Raw genomic sequence first — 19,171 nt, forward strand, 5'->3', positions numbered from 1 at the left:
TCTCAGGGGGAGTTTGGTGTCTGCAGAGCTGAGGCCAGAGCCTCACAGGATTTATATGTGAGTTTACAGCCATCCAGTCTGGAGAGAGGAGATATGTCAATAAAATGTTACATTTGCAAAGCTTTAAGAATAATGAGATGCATTAAGACAATAACAGAAGGACATGACTAGACTATGTTAAAAACATACTAACTCACTCAAGATATTTAACCTTAGTTTCATATATTTATCACATTTCATGTATGTTTCTGCATATTTACCAAGATGTTCAAATAATGTTAAAAACATAATAACACATAATTACTATAAATATATAAAGACTATAAAGACAGTGGATACTGAAGATATTTAACTCACACTAGTGTCTGTATGTTGCAGAGTGGACTGGTTAGTCCAACACAGAGCCGCTTCACTCCTCTGTCTTCCAGGTCATTGTAGCTGAGGTTCAGTTCTCTCAGGGGGAGTTTGGTGTCTGCAGAGCTGAGGTCAGAGTCTCACAGGATTCATACGTGAGTTTACAGTGATCCAGTCTTGAGAGAGGAGATAATCTGTTAGATATACAAATCCTTCATTATAATGATACTGTATACATAAACTCAATAACAGAACTTACAGTGCTCTCTTGCAGGTTTTCACTACCGGCAGCAACCTCTGATAACCTTCCTCTGATGTGTTGTATGGCTTCAGGTCAAACTCCTCCAGCACCTCCTCTGACATCAGTAACAGGTAGGCCAAGGCTGAACATTGGTCAGGTTTTAGCTTTGTTTCTGAAAGAGTTCCTGATCGCAGGGAGGTCTGCATGTCTTCAACTAGAGAGTTGGCACCAAGTTCATTCAGACAGTGGAACAAGTTGATGATCCTTTCTGGTGTGGATTCTCTTTGATCTTGACTGAAAGGTACCCAACTGTTCTCTTAACTGTTTTCTCATTGGTCTCTGTCGTACATCCTGTCTGTGTCAGAAGGCCTCGTAACAGATTCTGATTGGACTCCAGTGAGAGACCCAGAAGGAAGCGGAGGAACAGGTCCAGGTGTCCATTCTCACTCTTCAAGGCCTCGTCCACTGCTCTCCTGTGTAAGTCAGACAACTGGAATGACTCCTCTTCATCATTGTAGTCATCATCATCCTCATCTTCGTCATTGTTCTCCTCCTCCTCGTCCTGCTTATCATCAATCTCCTCCTCCTCCTCCTCCTCCTCCTCCTCATCATCCTTGTTCTCCTCCTCCTCGTCCTGCTTATCATCAATCTCCTCCTCCTCCTCCTCCTCCTCATCATCATCATCATCATCATCACTAGTGACTGCTTTGGGGGGGAAAACATTTTCCTTCTTGTCCAGACATGATTCTATAGCATGCACTGCTGCTAGAAACTCCTGAATGCTCAGATGCACAAAGCTGTAGACCTTCTCTTGGTTCAGCCCAGATTCTTCTTTAAAGATCTCTGTACACAATGCTGAGTACCCTGATGCCTCTGTGACATCAAGGCCACACTCTCTCAGGTCCTCCTCATAGAAGATCAGGTTGCCCTTCTGCAGCTGTTGGAAAGCCAGCTTTGCCAGTTTCAGGATCATCTCTTTGTCTGACTGAGACAGTTCCTTTGGGTTTGTCTCTGTGGCTTTGTTGTACTTCCTGTTCTTCACAATGATTTGGATGAATATGAAGTGTGAGTACATCTGGGTCAGAGTTTTGGGGACTTCATCCTTCTCTGCCTCTTTCAGTATCATCTCAAGGACAGTGGCTGATATCCAACAGAAGACTGGCATGTGGCACATGATGTGGAGGCTCCTTGATGTCTTCATGTGTTTGATGATTTCATTGGCCAGATTCTGAACTGTGATTTTCTTCCTGAAATACTCCTCCTTCTGTGGATCATTGAACCCTCGTACTTCTGTCACCTGGTCAACACACTCAGGAGGGATCTGATTGGCTGCTGCAGGCCGTGAGGTTATCCAGGCGAGAGCAGAGGGAAGCAGATTCCCCTCGAGGAGGTTTGTCAGCAGCACGTCCACTGAGGTTGGCTTCGTGACATCACAGCACTTCTCATTGTTTTTGAAGTCTAGAGGAAGTCGACACTCATCCAGACCATCAAAAATGAAAACAGTTTTGGTTTCACCATCTTCAATGCTGTCAATCTCTTTCAGCTCTGGGAAGTAGTGGGAAAGAAGTTGCATCAGACTGTATTGGTCCTTTTTCAGGTTCAGATCACGGAAAGGAAGAGGAAACATGAAATGAACGTCCTGATTTGCTTTTCCCTCTGCCCAGTCAAGGATGACCTTCTGCACAGAGACTGTTTTTCCAATGCCAGCGATTCCTTTTGTCAGCACAGTTCTGATAGGTTTGTCTTGTCCAGGTAAAGGCTTGAAGATGTCGTTGCATTTGATTGGTGTCTCTTGTGTGGTTTGTTTCTTGGATGCCATCTCTATCTGTCTAACCTCATGTTCATTATTGAGCCCTCCACTTCCACCCTCTGTGATGTAGAGCTCTGTGTAGATGTCCTTTAACAGACTTTGGTTTCCATGGTGTCCAATTCCTTCAGATATGTGTTGATACTTGTGTTTCAGTTTAGCCTTAATGTCTTGTTGGACTGTCAGCAGAGTTTGACCTGTAGGAAAACAATGAGAGTTGGGACTCATAAGTTTGTGTGTGTTTTATAAGGGTCTTTGTACCGTTTCTTTGTAATATTGTATGAAACACAGTCTTACTTCTTCTGTCCAGAAGGTTGTGTGTGATCTTTAATGCATCCTCACTGTCCAAACTCTCCACTTCCTTATTGTCATCTGGTAATGATTCCTGGCTGAAAGCAGGTGGCTGATCACTCGTCATTGATAGCAGGCTGGTTGTAGGGGACTCTGCTCTGGGCTTCTGGACACTGAACAAAACAGGGAGACAGATCACCTCATCAATATCTCATCAATACCTCATCTACTTCCTTTTAACAACTGTATAATGGAACTTCTAGAAGTCCTGATGTTTCTTTATAAAGCTACAGTCTGCAATTGGTAAATCCATTTCTGGCCTTTTAAGTGAATGATATGACCTACATTTTATGTAATTTGGGAACACTTTTCTCTTTAGTTTTATATCTTTAAGAGAACTGTATATTTTACATGTCATCTCTTACCTCTTAGAACTGGTGTCTTGAGTCATTTTGGAGGCAGTGGTCTCCTCCTCTCTCTCCCCAGAGAGGCTCATTTTAGAGGCAGTGGTCTCCTCCCCTCTCTCCCCAGAAAGACTCATTTTAGAGGCAGTGGTCCCCTCCTCTCTCCCCCAGAAAGACTCATTTTAGAGGCAGTGGTCCCCTCCTCTCTCCCCCCAGAGAGAAGCATTTTAGAGGCAGTGGTCTCCTCCTCTCTCTCCCCAGAGAGACTCATTTTGATGTAAGTTACAGCTCACTCAGCTACAATAAGAAATAACAGAACAGTCAATATTTCTATTAACAACACATTTACTGTCTGAGGTCAAAGACTTAAATCAGACTTCATATTGTATTCAAACATACACAGTCCAATATGTTATTCATTTGATTTGACTTGGATCCCCATTAGCTGACATTTGTCAACATCTGTTGTCCCCATCTCAACCACTAGATGGAGCTGTAGGCCTACAGCTCTACTCCATCTAGCCACAACCGTAGAAACACAAACAAACCATCTATGGAGACAAATCATCAGTATCATATCACCGGAATGCAACATCCATCCACTTATATCAGTACATCTGTAACAGCCTAAACATTACAAACCTTCTATTAGATCAAATAAGCCTCACGTAACTCCACACTCTCATAGAACTTGTTCTCAACTGGCCTACCTGGTTAAATAAAGGTGAAATAAAATAACAGGCAGATTTTAGGCAGAGTAAATCCTCTCACTTCGCCTCTTCCTCTCTGTCCCAACTGACCTCAGAAACTTCTACAGACATGTATCAGAGAGGAAGAGGCGAAGCGAGAGGTTTTATTCAGCGAAAACTCTGTCCATGAAAATAAGCCCACGATGTGAGGAGTTTTTGTATGGAGGTCAGTGAGAGTTTGTCGAATTTGGTCAACAAAAAATTGAATTACTAATTTGCTACGTGAGGCTTATTTGATCTAATAGAAGTTCCGTAATGGTTAGGTTGTTACGAGGGAAAATACTTTATATTGGAGTTGTGCCTGTTGTCATAGAGATGGAGGATTCATCATGGATATAATCTGTTTTAGAACGGACATTGTGCTTGAGGCCTTCCACCATTTTAAAGTAGTCAACTGGGTGGGAATTCCTATGAGTTGGGAGCAATCAGCCAATGAATAAGAAAATGTACTACTTTAAAATGGAGATATCGTCAATGGCACTGCCCATGCTGTCACAGAGGCTATAATGGCTCAGATATAAAAATCAGTCCCTTTATCTCTATGGCCTGTTGTTCACACGCATATCTGCCCTCTCATTGGCTACATGGTCCCACCAGATCTCGCCTCCTCCCGCCTGCCTTCCCTCTTTGAGGACATGCATTTCCATTGTTAGAGCGGTCACTTGAGTATCTTCTCAATATAATGGACAATCTTTGCTTGCATGCAGGAACATTGGTACATTGTGGGAGGCAACCTGTCTGTCTAGGGAGACTAGTGATGAACAAGTTAGGCCTATTTGAAACATCACCATCTCCTGGCAGCATTTACCAGACAACGTATAGAAGGGAGAAAAAAATCCTGAACATAATTTATGATGGTTTTTATTTAATTTTTGTTTTGGAATCAATGATTATAGTTTTAGTTTTTCAAATGAGTTTCTTAATTATTTTAGTTTCAGATTTGGTAACATAATTACTAGTTTTAATCATTTAATAATCAATAAATAAAAATGTATATCAGTTTCTCCTGCACATGTTACCATGGGGCCATGTTGCCATGGGGCCAGGTTGCCATGGGGCCATGTTGCCATGTTGCCATGGGGGCGTAGTGAAAATGATATAGAAATGTTCTAACTAATTTCCTGCAATTCAAAGAAAACATTTTCAGTTTTACAGCTAATTCTACTCATGTTGCCACAGAGTGGAGGCAAATGTTAGCAGTTTGTAATGTGATAACTGATGATCAATGGGCCCCACCCCGGTAGGTAATTCAACCATGTTTACTACAAGTTTAGCCACTTGACTAATTTACCATCTAAAAACATGTAGCTAACATGGGCTAATAGACTGACTGCTGATGCACAACCACATTTACACACTGCACCTTGTGTTTTCTATTATTCTAACGGTCAACAGTAAGTTGAGACCCAGACTGAGTTCCAAAACAATGTTTTATTACTGGTCCCGGGCCGCCAGTTGTCCATCCCTGGTTTAGTGTATAGACACATGCTGCAGTGCACTGCTTGAGTTCACTTGAGGTGCGATCAGTTTATCTCGCCCGGCGCACCGGGGTTTGTATTCTGAGAAAAGGTGTGCTGACGATTCAACCCGGGGTTCACAATGCGCATAGATGAGCCGGTGACGTTATATCGAGCGCACCGGAGTTTACATTCTGTAACGGCTGTCTACGGAAGAAGTGGACCAAAATGCGGCGGAGTTAGGGTTCGTCATTTTTAATGTTACGAACACTATGCAATTAACAAAACAACAAAACTGACAGCCAACACAGTCCTGTCAGGTGCAACAACAGTGACAAGCACAATTACCCACACCACACAACGGAAACGTAGGCAACTATGTGTGACTCCCAATCAACCACAACCCTCTACAGCTGTGCTTGATTGGAAGTCACACGGCCAAAATTAAATGAAACAATAAAACACTTACTCCCTTCTGCCACGTCCTGACCCAACTACACCCTCTACTGGTCAGGACGTGACAGTACCCCCCTCAAGGTGCAGACCCCGGGATGCACCTAAAAAAGGAAAACACAAAAAAATCCCCAACAAAAAGGAACACCTAAACAATAAGGGAGGGAAGGGAGGGTGGCTGCCGTCACCGACGGCACTGTGCTACACCCTCCCTCCCCAACCCACCTATCCTGGAGGTGGCTCAGGTGCAGGACGTGGACCTCGCTCCACCTTCGGCGTCGCCCACTCTGTGGGCGCCGATCGCTGCGCCGGGCAGACGGACCACTCGGGCTGGGTCGGAAGGCATGCGGGCCACTCGGGCTGGGCCGGAAGGCATGCGGGCCACTCGGGCTGGGCCGGAAGGCATGCGGGCCACTCGGGCTGGGCCGGAAGGCATGCGGGCCACTCGGGCTGGGCCGGAAGGCATGCGGGCCACTCGGGCTGGGCCGGAAGGCATGCGGGCCACTCGGGCTGGGCCGGAAGGCATGCGGGCCACTCGGGCTGGGCCGGAAGGCATGCGGGCCACTCGGGCTGGACCGGAAGGCAGGAGGACCACTCGGGCTGGACCGGAGGGCAGGAGGACCACTCGGGCTGGACCGGAGGGCAGGAGGACCACTCGGGCTGATCCTGACAGGCCGGGCACCCTGGCAGATCAGGGCAGGCGGGCACCTCTGGCAGAACCGGGCAGTCTGGCCACTCTGGCAGAACAGGGCAGTCCGGCCACTCCGGCAGAACAGGGCAGTCCGGCCACTCCGGCAGGACAGGGCAGTCCGGCCACCCCGGCAGGACAGGGCAGTCCGGCCACTCCGGCAGGACAGGGCAGTCCGGCCACTCTGGCAGGACAGGGCAGTCCGGCCACTCTGGCAGTTCAGGGCAGTCCGGCCACTCCGGCAGTTCAGGGCAGTCCGGCCACTCCGGCAGTTCAGGGCAGTCTGGTCACTCCGGCAGTTCAGGGCAGTCTGGCCACTCCGGCAGTTCAGGGCAGTCTGACCTCTCTGGCGACTGTTGACTGGCGGGCAGCTCTGACGACTGTTGACTGGGCGGGCAGCTCTGACGACTGTTGACTGGCGGGCAGCTCCGACTCAGGATTCACCAGGCTGGGGAGACCCACTGGAGGACTGGTCCGTGGAGGAGACACGGGCTTGACCAGGATAGAGAGACCCACTGGAGTACTGGTCCGTGGAGGAGGCACGGGCTTGACCAGGATAGGGAGACCCACTGGAGGACTGGTCTGTGGAGGAGACACGGGTTTGACCAGGATAGGGAGACCCACTGGAGGACTGGTCCGTGGAGGAGGCACGGGCTTGACCAGGATAGGAAGACATGCAGGAGGCTTGGTTCTGGGAGTAGGTACAGGATGTGCAGGGCTGGGAAGACATGGAGGAGGCCTGTTTCTGGGCGCAGGCACAGTCTTTACCAGACAACCAGCACGCACCTCAGGACGAGTATGGAGAGCTGCCTCAGGTGACATCATACCCACGACACGCTCATTAGGCGAATGCCGTACTTTATGCACCACACTAGCAGCTCTCTCATCTCTCTCTCCCTAATTTTCCCATTAACCCCGTCACAGTCTCTGTCTCATAGCCTCGCTCACCTCCAATGTCATCCCGACTGGCTCTGGTTCCGACCTCAGCTCCACCGACTGTCCCGTGTGCCCCCCAAAAAAATATTGGGGCTGCCTCTCGCGCTCGTTGCGCTCTCTCTCCTCGTAGTATCGCCTCTCCGCTCTCGCCGCTTCAATCTCCCACTGCGGGAGGCGATAATCCCCAGCCTGAGTCCATGGTCCCTCTCCGTCCAGGATCTGTTCCCATGTCCATTTGTCCATAACGCAGTAGTCCTGCTGCTCCTTCCTCTTCCGCCGCTTGGTCCTGGTTTGGTGGGTAATTCTGTAACGGCTGTCTACGGAAGAAGTGGACCAAAATGCGGCGGAGTTAGGGTTCGTCATTTTTAATGTTACGAACACTATGCAATTAACAAAACAACAAAACTGACAGCCAACACAGTCCTGTCAGGTGCAACAACAGTGACAAGCACAATTACCCACACCACACAACGGAAACGTAGGCAACTTATGTGTGACTCCCAATCAACCACAACCCTCTACAGCTGTGCTTGATTGGAAGTCACACGGCCAAAATTAAATGAAACAATAAAACACTTACTCCCTTCTGCCACGTCCTGACCCAACTACACCCTCTACTGGTCAGGACGTGACACATTCTGAGAAAAGGTGTGCTGACGATTCAACCCGGGGTTCACAATGCGCATAGATGAGCCGGTGACGTTATATCGAGCGCACCTGCAGTTCACCAAACGGACCACCGCCTTCCTGATCTGTCACCAGAAAGCTTTAAACTTAACATGTGATTTGGCCCCACATTTAAATAGTTTCTATGCACATTGTTGAACGTCACATTTACTTGAAGAGACAGACTATTTTATTTAATGACAGCTATACATAATTCCGATGCACGTCTTCTTTCAGGAAGTGAAAGTGAGTCAGTTTCCACAGATAATAATCACCTTAATGTGCTGTCAATCACCTATAACAATAATACCATACCTCATAGCCCTGTAGCCTATAACAATAATACCATACCTCATAGCCCTGTAGCCTATAACAATAATACCATACCTCATAGCCCTGTAGCCTATAACAATAATACCATACCTCATAGCCCTGTAGCCTATAACAATAATACCATACCTCATAGCCCTGTAGCCTATAACAATAATACCATACCTCATAGCCCTGTAGCCTATAACAATAATACCATACCTCATAGCCCTGTAGCCTATAACAATAATACCATACCTCATAGCCCTGTAGCCTATAACAATAATACCATTCCTCATAGCCCTGTAGCCTATATCACATCACATCTTATTGATTAGGCTGATCACTATGAATCAACAACAATGTAAATAAGGCTAAAATAGTAATTCTTTAAAGTTTAAATCAATATTGTATTAACTTGGCGGATGTCTTACCCCCTAAATCATCTCGCTCTTTATGATAACCTAACTTCTCAAAAATACTTTTCTACATGACATTGTAAAAGAACGCTACAAACCTCTGAAACATGTTTCAAAACAACGATTACCTGCAGATAAGTGACACAATAATTCTCTAAAGAGGGTGAATCCTGACTGCAGAAACAATAAATAGTGGGGAGAGCGCGTTATTCTGGTCAAGGCTTTGTAGTGCGTAAAAAACAACAGGTGATCTAATCATTTAAATAATAGTTATCCACAAAAAGAAAAACAACTTTTTGGGACAAAACTTTTGTATTTTCCTGATGTTATGAATTTTAGTGACGTTGCCAATTCTTGTTCCTGAATGTATTTCGTTATTTGGTCCTCAGAACTTGAACTCGAGATTTACCATTTGGAGAACGCAGCGTTTCCCGCAACCATATGATTGGTCGGGTAAGATTACGCGTCATCACACTCCCTCATCTGATTGGTCGGGTAAGCAGACCTTCTGACTTTGTCCGAATGGGAAAAATCGATTTGAAAGGTCCTCTTTCTCGAGTGTTGACATTGTATTTTTCCGAGTTCCCTGTTGTTGTGAACGCGGCATAAACTTTTCACATTATTCCTTCATTTAGATTCAATGCCCATTGCTGCAAGTCACTTTTACTTGGCCGAATTTACGAGAAGGACTTTTATTTTTCAAAGAAACTAGTTTACCTGATACACATCTTTCTCAGGGAAGTGAAAGAGCGCAAAGACAATAATCACGCCCATGTGCAGTCAATCTCCCATACCCTACCTCATAACCCTGTAGCCTATAATATAACCCCATACCCTACCTCATAACCCTGTAGACTATAATATAACCCCATACCCTACCTCATAACCCTGTAGCCTATAATATAACCCCATACCCTACCTCATAACCCTGTAGACTATAATATAACCCCATACCCTACCTCATAACCCTGTAGCCTATAATATAACCCCATACCCTACCTCATAACCCTGTAGACTATAATATAACCCCATACCCTACCTCATAGCCCTGTAGACTATAATATAACCCCATACCCTACCTCATAACCCCATAGACTATAATATAACCCCATACCCTACCTCATAGCCCTGTAGACTATAATATAACCCCATACCCTACCTCATAACCCTGTAGCCTATAATATAACCCCATACCCTACCTCATAGCCCTGTAGCCTATAATATAACCCCATACCCTACCTCATAACCCTGTAGCCTATAATATAACCCCATACCCTACCTCATAACCCTGTAGCCTATAATATAACCCCATACCCTACCTCATAACCCTGTAGACTATAATATAACCCCATACCCTACCTCATAGCCCTGTAGACTATAATATAACCCCATACCCTACCTCATAACCCCATAGACTATAATATAACCCCATACCCTACCTCATAACCCTGTAGCCTATAATATAACCCCATACCCTACCTCATAGCCCTGTAGCCTATAATATAACCCCATACCCTACCTCATAGCTCTGTAGAATATAATATAACCCCATACCCTACCTCATAACCCTGTAGCCTATAATATAACCCCATACCCTACCTCATAGCCCTGTAGACTATAATATAACCCCATACCCTACCTCATAGCCCTGTAGACTATAATATAACCCCATACCCTACCTCATAACCCTGTAGACTATAATATAACCCCATACCCTACCTCATAGCCCTGTAGACTATAATATAACCCCATACCCTACCTCACAGCCCTGTAGACTATAATATAACCCCATACCCTACCTCATAGCCCTGTAGACTATAATATAACCCCATACCCTACCTCATAACCCTGTAGACTATAATATAACCCCATACCCTACCTCATAACCCTGTAGACTATAATATAACCCCATACCCTACCTCATAGCCCTGTAGACTATAATATAACCCCATACCCTACCTCATAACCCTGTAGACTATAATATAACCCCATACCCTACCTCATAACCCTGTAGACTATAATATAACCCCATACCCTACCTCATAGCCCTGTAGACTATAATATAACCCCATACCCTACCTCATAACCCTGTAGCCTATAATATAACCCCATACCCTACCTCATTGCCCTGTAGACTATAATATAACCCCATACCCTACCTCATAGCCCTGTAGACTATAATATAACCCCATACCCTACCTCATAGCCCTGTAGACTATAATATAACCCCATACCCTACTTCATAGCCCTGTAGACTATAATATAACCCCATACCCTACCTCATAACCCCATAGACTATAATATAACCCCATACCCTACCTCACAGCCCTGTAGACTATAATATAACCCCATACCTTACCTCATAACCCTGTAGACTATAATATAACCCCATACCCTACCTCATAGCCCTGTAGACTATAATATAACCCCATACCCTACCTCATAACCCTGTAGACTATAATATAACACCATACCCTACCTCATAGCCCTGTAGACTATAATATAACCCCATACCCTACGTCATAACCCTGTAGACTATAATATAACCCCATACCCTACCTCATAGCCCTGTAGACTATAATATAACCCCATACCCTACCTCACAGCCCTGTAGACTATAATATAACCCCATACCCTACCTCATAGCCCTGTAGACTATAATATAACCCCATACCTTACCTCACAGCCCTGTAGCCTATAATATAACCCCATACCCTACCTCATAGCCCTGTAGACTATAATATAACCCCATACCCTACCTCATAACCCTGTAGACTATAATATAACCCCATACCCTACCTCATAGCCCTGTAGACTATAATATAACCCCATACCCTACCTCATAGCCCTGTAGACTATAATATAACCCCATACCCTACCTCATAACCCTGTAGACTATAATATAACCCCATACCCTACCTCATAGCCCTGTAGACTATGATATAACCCCATACCCTACCTCATAGCCCTGTAGACTATAATATAACCCCATACCCTACCTCATAACCCTGTAGCCTATAATATAACCCCATACCCTACCTCATAGCCCTGTAGACTATAATATAACCCCATACCCTACCTCATAGCCCTGTAGACTATAATATAACCCCATACCCTACCTCATAGCCCTGTAGACTATAATATAACCCCATACCCTACTTCATAGCCCTGTAGACTATAATATAACCCCATACCCTACCTCATAACCCCATAGACTATAATATAACCCCATACCCTACCTCACAGCCCTGTAGACTATAATATAACCCCATACCTTACCTCACAACCCTGTAGACTATAATATAACCCCATACCCTACCTCATAGCCCTGTAGACTATAATATAACCCCATACCCTACCTCATAACCCTGTAGACTATAATATAACACCATACCCTACCTCATAGCCCTGTAGACTATAATATAACCCCATACCCTACGTCATAACCCTGTAGACTATAATATAACCCCATACCCTACCTCATAACCCTGAAGACTATAATATAACCCCATACCCTAACTCATAGCCCTGTAGACTATAATATAACCCCATACCCTACCTCATAGCCCTGTAGCCTATAATATAACCCCATACCCTACCTCATAGCCCTGTAGACTATAATATAACCCCATACCCTACCTCACAGCCCTGTAGACTATAATATAACCCCATACCCTACCTCATAGCCCTGTAGCCTATAATATAACCCCATACCCTACCTCATAGCCCTGTAGACTATAATATAACCCCATACCCTACCTCATAGCCCTGTAGACTATAATATAACCCCATACCCTACCTCATAGCCCTGTAGACTACAATATAACCCCATACCCTACCTCATAACGCTGTAGACTATAATATAACCCCATACCCTACCTCATAACCCTGTAGACTATAATATAACCCCATACCCTACCTCATAGCCCTGTAGACTATAATATAACCCCATACCCTACCTCATAGCCCTGTAGACTATAATATAACCCCATACCCTACCTCATAGCCCTGTAGACTACAATATAACCCCATACCCTACCTCATAACGCTGTAGACTATAATATAACCCCATACCCTACCTCATAACCCTGTAGAGTATAATATAACCCCATACCCTACCTCATAGCCCTGTAGACTATAATATAACCCCATACCCTACCTCATAGCCCTGTAGACTATAATATAACCCCATACCCTACCTCATAACGCTGTAGACTATAATATAACCCCATACCCTACCTCATAACCCTGTAGAGTATAATATAACCCCATACCCTACCTCATAGCCCTGTAGACTATAATATAACCCCATACCCTACCTCATAACCCTGTAGACTATAATATAACCCTGTAGACTATAATATAACCCCATACCCTACCTCATAGCCCTGTAGACTATAATATAACCCCATACCCTACCTCATAGCCCTGTAGACTATAATATAACCCCATACCCTACCTCATAACCCTGTAGACTATAATATAACCCCATACCCTACCTCATAGCCCTGTAGACTATAATATAACCCCATACCTTACCTCACAGCCCTGTAGCCTATAATATAACCCCATACCCTACCTCATAGCCCTGTAGCCTATAATATAACATTGATACATATTGACTAGGCTGGTCAATATGAATCAGCATCAATGTAAGGAAGCCTAAAATGATCATTATTGAAAGTTGAAATCAGTATTGTAATAACTTAACAATTCTGCGGATGTCTTACCCCCTAAATCACCTCTCTCTGCGATGGCCTAACTTCTCCAAAACACTTTTTGTCATAAAATGGTAAAAGAACGCTACAAACCTCAGAAACATTTTTCTTCGACCGACAGTGTCCAGTTCTGCCTCTACTTCCTTATAAATGTACTTCCTTGTTTCAACACAGTGGGCGGGTTCAACAGGTATAGGTTTATGTGAAGACACACAAACACAAAACACACGCGCAGACAGACACACACACACACACACACACACACACACTCACACACACCTTTCCGCTAACTTTAGACCATGTGTATGCACAGTTTCTAGTGGTTGAAGTATTGCATTTCAAGAAGGCCAGTAGATTAGTATTTAGTGTAAATGTGGGATATGATGGACACGCTTATTCATAACAATAAAAAGTTTAATAACAAGATGCAACAATTTGCCGTTACTGAGACATCCATTCCGTTTATCTTTGCATTTTAAAATAATTAGAAATAGCCATCTATTTCCTAGGCTTCTATTTATTTCGTTTCCATGATCGTTGCATAATACATTTCTCACCTTTTCTGTGATGTTTTCATACTCACGAGGTAGAATATAGGCCTACAACAAGGTTACCATTCGTCCCATCTCTCGTTTAATTGGACCGACTTCACAACAGTAAATAGATAAGCTATTTCAAGTATTTTGCTCTATGTAAAATACCAGGGACCACATTTGTAAACGTTGTCTACACACAAAATATGCCACAAAACATGCATGTGCCAGTTTTCACGCAAATGTTGTCATTTATAAAAAGTGAACTTGACATGAGAATTTGCTAATCCTCCTGCTAACTTTAGACCAGGCGTCCTTACAGTTTCTAGTGGTTGAAGTCTTGCATTGCAAGAAGACAAAAGTAGACTAGTAGTAGCCTGGTGCAGATGGGGAATATATGACGAGACTCTTATTCAGAACTAAAGAACAGGTAGACCTGGCTAAATATAATAACAAGATGCAATCATTAGCTGTTAGTGAGAAGAGCGTTAATCGATGTGTCTTTACATTCTATAATAATTAGAAGTAGGCATATATTTCCTGTTATTTATTTCATTTCCATGATCATTGCAGAATAATTCCTATACTCGCCAAATATCCTATAGGCCTATAACAAGTTAGGATTGGCTACCATTCCTCCCATCTCTCATTTAATTGGATCCACTTCACAGTAGTAACTAGATAAACTACGGTATTTCAAGCAGACTATTTTGCTCTGTGCCAGTGGCCACCAACCGGTTTATCGCGATCGACTTGTCGATCTCCAAGGCATTTCTAGTTGATCGCCAAACGTTTCTGTAAAAACCCAACGATAAATCCTTGTGTTTCTATTCTTTGTTATTAGTCTCGGGCTGTTGGTGGTAGGTTCAGACAATTCAGCTGCTGTCCTGCGCGCCGGGTTGGCAAACTGTTGCCATTTCGTGTGTCTGAATGTAGAAACTGTTTCCTTTTCATGTGTCTGAATGTACAATCTGTTTCCATTTCATGTGTCTGAAGGTACAAACTGTTTCCATTTCATGTGTCTGAAGGTACAAACTGTTTCCATTTCATGTGTCTGAATGTACAAACTGTTTCCATTTCATGTGTCTGAAGGTACAAACTGTTTCCATTTCATGTGTCTGAATGTACAAACTGTTTCCATTTCATGTGTCTGAATGTACAAACTGTTTCCATTTCATGTGTCTGAAGGTACAAACTGTTTCCATTTCATGTGTCTGAATGTACAACCTGTTTCCATTTCATGTGTCTGAAGGTACCAACTGTTTCCATTTCATGTGTCTGAATGTACAAACTGTTTCCATTTCATGTGTCTGAAGGTTCAAACTGTTTCCATTTCATGTGTCTGAAGGTACAAACTGTTTCCATTTCATGTGTCTGAATGTACAAACTGTTTCCATTTCATGTGTCTGAATGTACAAACTGTTTCCATTTCATGTGTCTGAAGGTACAAACTGTTTCCATTTCATGTGTCTGAATGTACATACTGTTTCCATTCCATGTCTCTGAAGGTACAAACTGTTTCCATTTAATGTGTCTGAAGGTACAAACTGTTTCCATTTCATGTGTCTGAAGGTACAAACTGTTTCCATTTCATGTGTCTGAATGTACAACCTGTTTCCATTTCATGTGTCTGAAGGTACCAACTGTTTCCATTTCATGTGTCTGAATGTACAAACTGTTTCCATTTCATGTGTCTGAATGTACAAACTGTTTCCATTCCATGTCTCTGAAGGTACAAACTGTTTCCATTTAATGTGTCTGAAGGTACAAACTGTTTCCATTTCATGTGTCTGAATGTACAAACTGTTTCCATTTCATGTGTCTGAAGGTACAAACTGTTTCCATTTAATGTGTCTGAAGGTACAAACTGTTTCCATTTCATGTGTCTGAATGTACAAACTGTTTCCATTTCATGTGTCTGAAGGTACAAACTGTTTCCATGTCATGTGTCTGAAGGTACAAACTGTTTCCATTTCATGTGTCTGAATGTACAAACTGTTTCCATTTCATGTGTCTGAAGGTACAAACTGTTTCCATTTCATGTGTCTGAATGTACAAACTGTTTCCATTTCATGTGTCTAAATGTACAAACTGTTTCCATTTAATGTGTCTGAAGGTACAAACTGTTTCCATTTCATGTGTCTGAATGTACAAACTGTTTCCATTTCATGTGTCTGAAGGTACAAACTGTTTCCATTTCATGTGTCTGAAGGTACAAACTCTGCTTCCCGGTGGGCCTGGGGAGGAAATCAAGTGCACCATGTGTCCGCTGGCCAATCAGATTGCTCAGATGACCGAGTCTACAGTGACGTAGCAGACATAAAATAAAGCTACGGCAAAATTGATATTGTGAGATTTCAAAACGTTTAAAACCATGACTAGAGAGAGACTGTCAACGAATGCAGCAAAGAGCTGCTGTTTTTATGAGTGAGTTCATGTTAAGTTTTTACTCAGCGCTGTCAACACTTTGTATTCAACACTTTTATAAGCCATAAAATGCGCGTTGTTCCTATTTCCACTCAGCGCTACAACAAGCAGTGCAGCAGTAATGAATGAGGAGGAAAGTGGATCTATAGGCCTTGTTATTATTAGCGGCTTGGGTCTTTTTTAATATCAATAAATATTTCACTTTCTCTGTTCATAGGAGTAACAACATGAATTTGTGCATGAAGCAGAAATAATGAGGTGCGACTCGAGTTTCGCCATCAGCTGGAAGACGGTGTCCCTTTTTGGTCAGTGTCAGTGGAGGAAAGGGAGAGCGGAGGGATGTTGAGAGACTGACCCTCAGTCTGCTGCTCTCACCCTCTGCTGAGACAGACCCTCAGTCTGCTGCTCTCTCCCTCTGCTGAGACGGACCCTCAGTCTGCTGCTCTCTCCCTCTGTTGAGACTGACCCTCAGTCTGCTGCTCTCTCCCTCTGCTGAGACTGACCATCAGATGCAGGCACCATCAGCCCAGTAAAATAAAAAGCTAATTATTTAAACGTATGCTCACTCAGCTGTGCCTCACAAGTAATACAACAATGGATCTATTACCGGTGTGATCATATAGACTACCTCAAATATATATATTTTTAGATGTCCCGAACAACAATGCATTGGCAGGTAAATTCAAGCAAAGCCAGTATGCGGTGATAATGTATTGGGCCTGTAGCTTACTGCACAAACCTCATTGCTACATAACTGTTTTTAATTGGTTAATGTTGCATGGGCTTACGTTTTATAAGTCATGGTAATAAAATATCAGAGCGGTAGATCTCTGCTTGCATTTTGACTCAGAAAGTGATCTTGACTCAGAAAAGGTTGGTGACCACTGCTCTGTGCGATCCGATCCGAAGTGCATTTTAACGTTGGAACAGACCTTTTCCATTGACTTTTGTAGGTACGTCTGAATATTGTAATGTGACATTTCTTGCGTAGACAATTTAATTTATAAACATAAAACATTGTCATAATCATTGCGTAATAAATTCCTCACCTTTTGTGGCCATGATGAGTTCATATTCCCGATGTAGCCATACAACTAATTACCATGCGCATTTCTCATTGAATTGGGCCTATTAGATAGGCTATTATTTAAAGTTTATGCAGATGACATGGTGCGCGGTTTATAACATACAGCAGAATGTAACAGGTAAACAGACAGCTGATCTGGTTTATAACATACAGCAGAATGTAACAGGTGAACAGACAGCTGATCTGGTTTATAACATACAGCAGAATGTAACAGGTGAACAGACAGCTGATCTGGTTTATAACATACAGCAGAATGTAACAGGTGAACAGACAGCTGATCTGGTTTATAACATACAGCAGAATGTAACAGGTGAACAGACAGCTGATCTGGTTTATAACATACAGCAGAATGTAACAGGTGAACAGACAGCTGATCTGGTTTATAACATACAGCAGAATGTAACAGGTGAACAGACAGCTGATCTGGTTTATAACATACAGCAGAATGTAACAGGTGAACAGACAGCTGATCTGGTTTATAACATACAGCAGAATGTAACAGGTGAACAGACAGCTGATCTGGTTTATAACATACAGCAGAATGTAACAGGTGAACAGACAGCTGATCTGGTTTATAACATACAGCAGAATGTAACAGGTGAACAGACAGCTGATCTGGTTTATAACACACAGCAGAATGTAACAGGTGAACAGACAGCTGATCTGGTTTATAACATACAGCAGAATGTAACAGGTGAACAGACAGCTGATCTGGTTTATAACACACAGCAGAATGTAACAGGTGAACAGACAGCTGATCTGGTTTATAACATACAGCAGAATGTAACAGGTGAACAGACAGCTGTTCTTCAGAATGAACAAGTCTACCTGGCCACCACATTCAGTAGCGTCTTTTACACATAACATTACCTAGAATCACATTAAGAATAGAAACATTCTCTGTTCACATAGTCTATCACCTTCACATTAAGAGTAGAAGTCTTCTCTGTTCACATAGTCTATCACCTTCACATTAAGAGTAGAAGTCTTCTCTGTTCACATAGTCTATCACCTTCACATTAAGAGTAGAAGTCTTCTCTGTTCACATAGTCTATCACCTTCACATTAAGAGTAGAAGTCTTCTCTGTTCACATAGTCTATCACCTTCACATTAAGAGTAGAAGTCTTCTCTGTTCACATAGTCTATCACCGTCACATTAAGAGTAGAAGTCTTCTCTGTTCACATAGTCTATCACCGTCACATTAAGAGTAGAAGTCTTCTCTGTTCACATAGTCTATCACCTTCACATTAAGAGTAGAAGTCTTCTCTGTTCACATAGTCTATCACCTTCACATTAAGAGTAGAAGTCTTCTCTGTTCACATAGTCTATCACCTTCACATTAAGAGTAGAAGTCTTCTCTGTTCACATAGTCTATCACCTTCACATTAAGAGTAGAAGTCTTCTCTGTTCACATAGTCTATCACCTTCACATTAAGAGTAGAAGTCTTCTCTGTTCACATAGTCTATCACCTTCACATTAAGAGTAGAAGTCTTCTCTGTTCACATAGTCTATCACCTTCACATTAAGAGTAGAAGTCTTCTCTGTTCACATAGTCTATCACCTTCACATTAAGAGTAGAAGTCTTCTCTGTTCACATAGTCTATCACCGTCACATTAAGAGTAGAAGTC

The 19,171-nt window shown here is 43.2% G+C and overlaps 1 protein-coding gene across 1 annotated transcript in view; it reads right to left on the minus strand.

Moving 5' to 3' along the window:
* LOC106597034 (protein NLRC3-like) overlaps nucleotides 1-3,230 on the minus strand; it is a 41,436-nt gene extending 38,206 nt beyond the window's left edge. Inside the window, 1 exon segment of the mRNA XM_045712360.1 lies at nucleotides 3,119-3,230. Coding sequence (XP_045568316.1) covers nucleotides 3,119-3,189 — 71 coding nt within the window. The 5' untranslated portion in view covers nucleotides 3,190-3,230.
* Nucleotides 3,231-19,171: the final 15,941 nt, after the last annotated feature.

The sequence above is a fragment of the Salmo salar genome, unplaced genomic scaffold (assembly GCF_905237065.1).
Source record: "Salmo salar unplaced genomic scaffold, Ssal_v3.1, whole genome shotgun sequence".
NCBI lineage: Eukaryota > Metazoa > Chordata > Actinopteri > Salmoniformes > Salmonidae > Salmo > Salmo salar.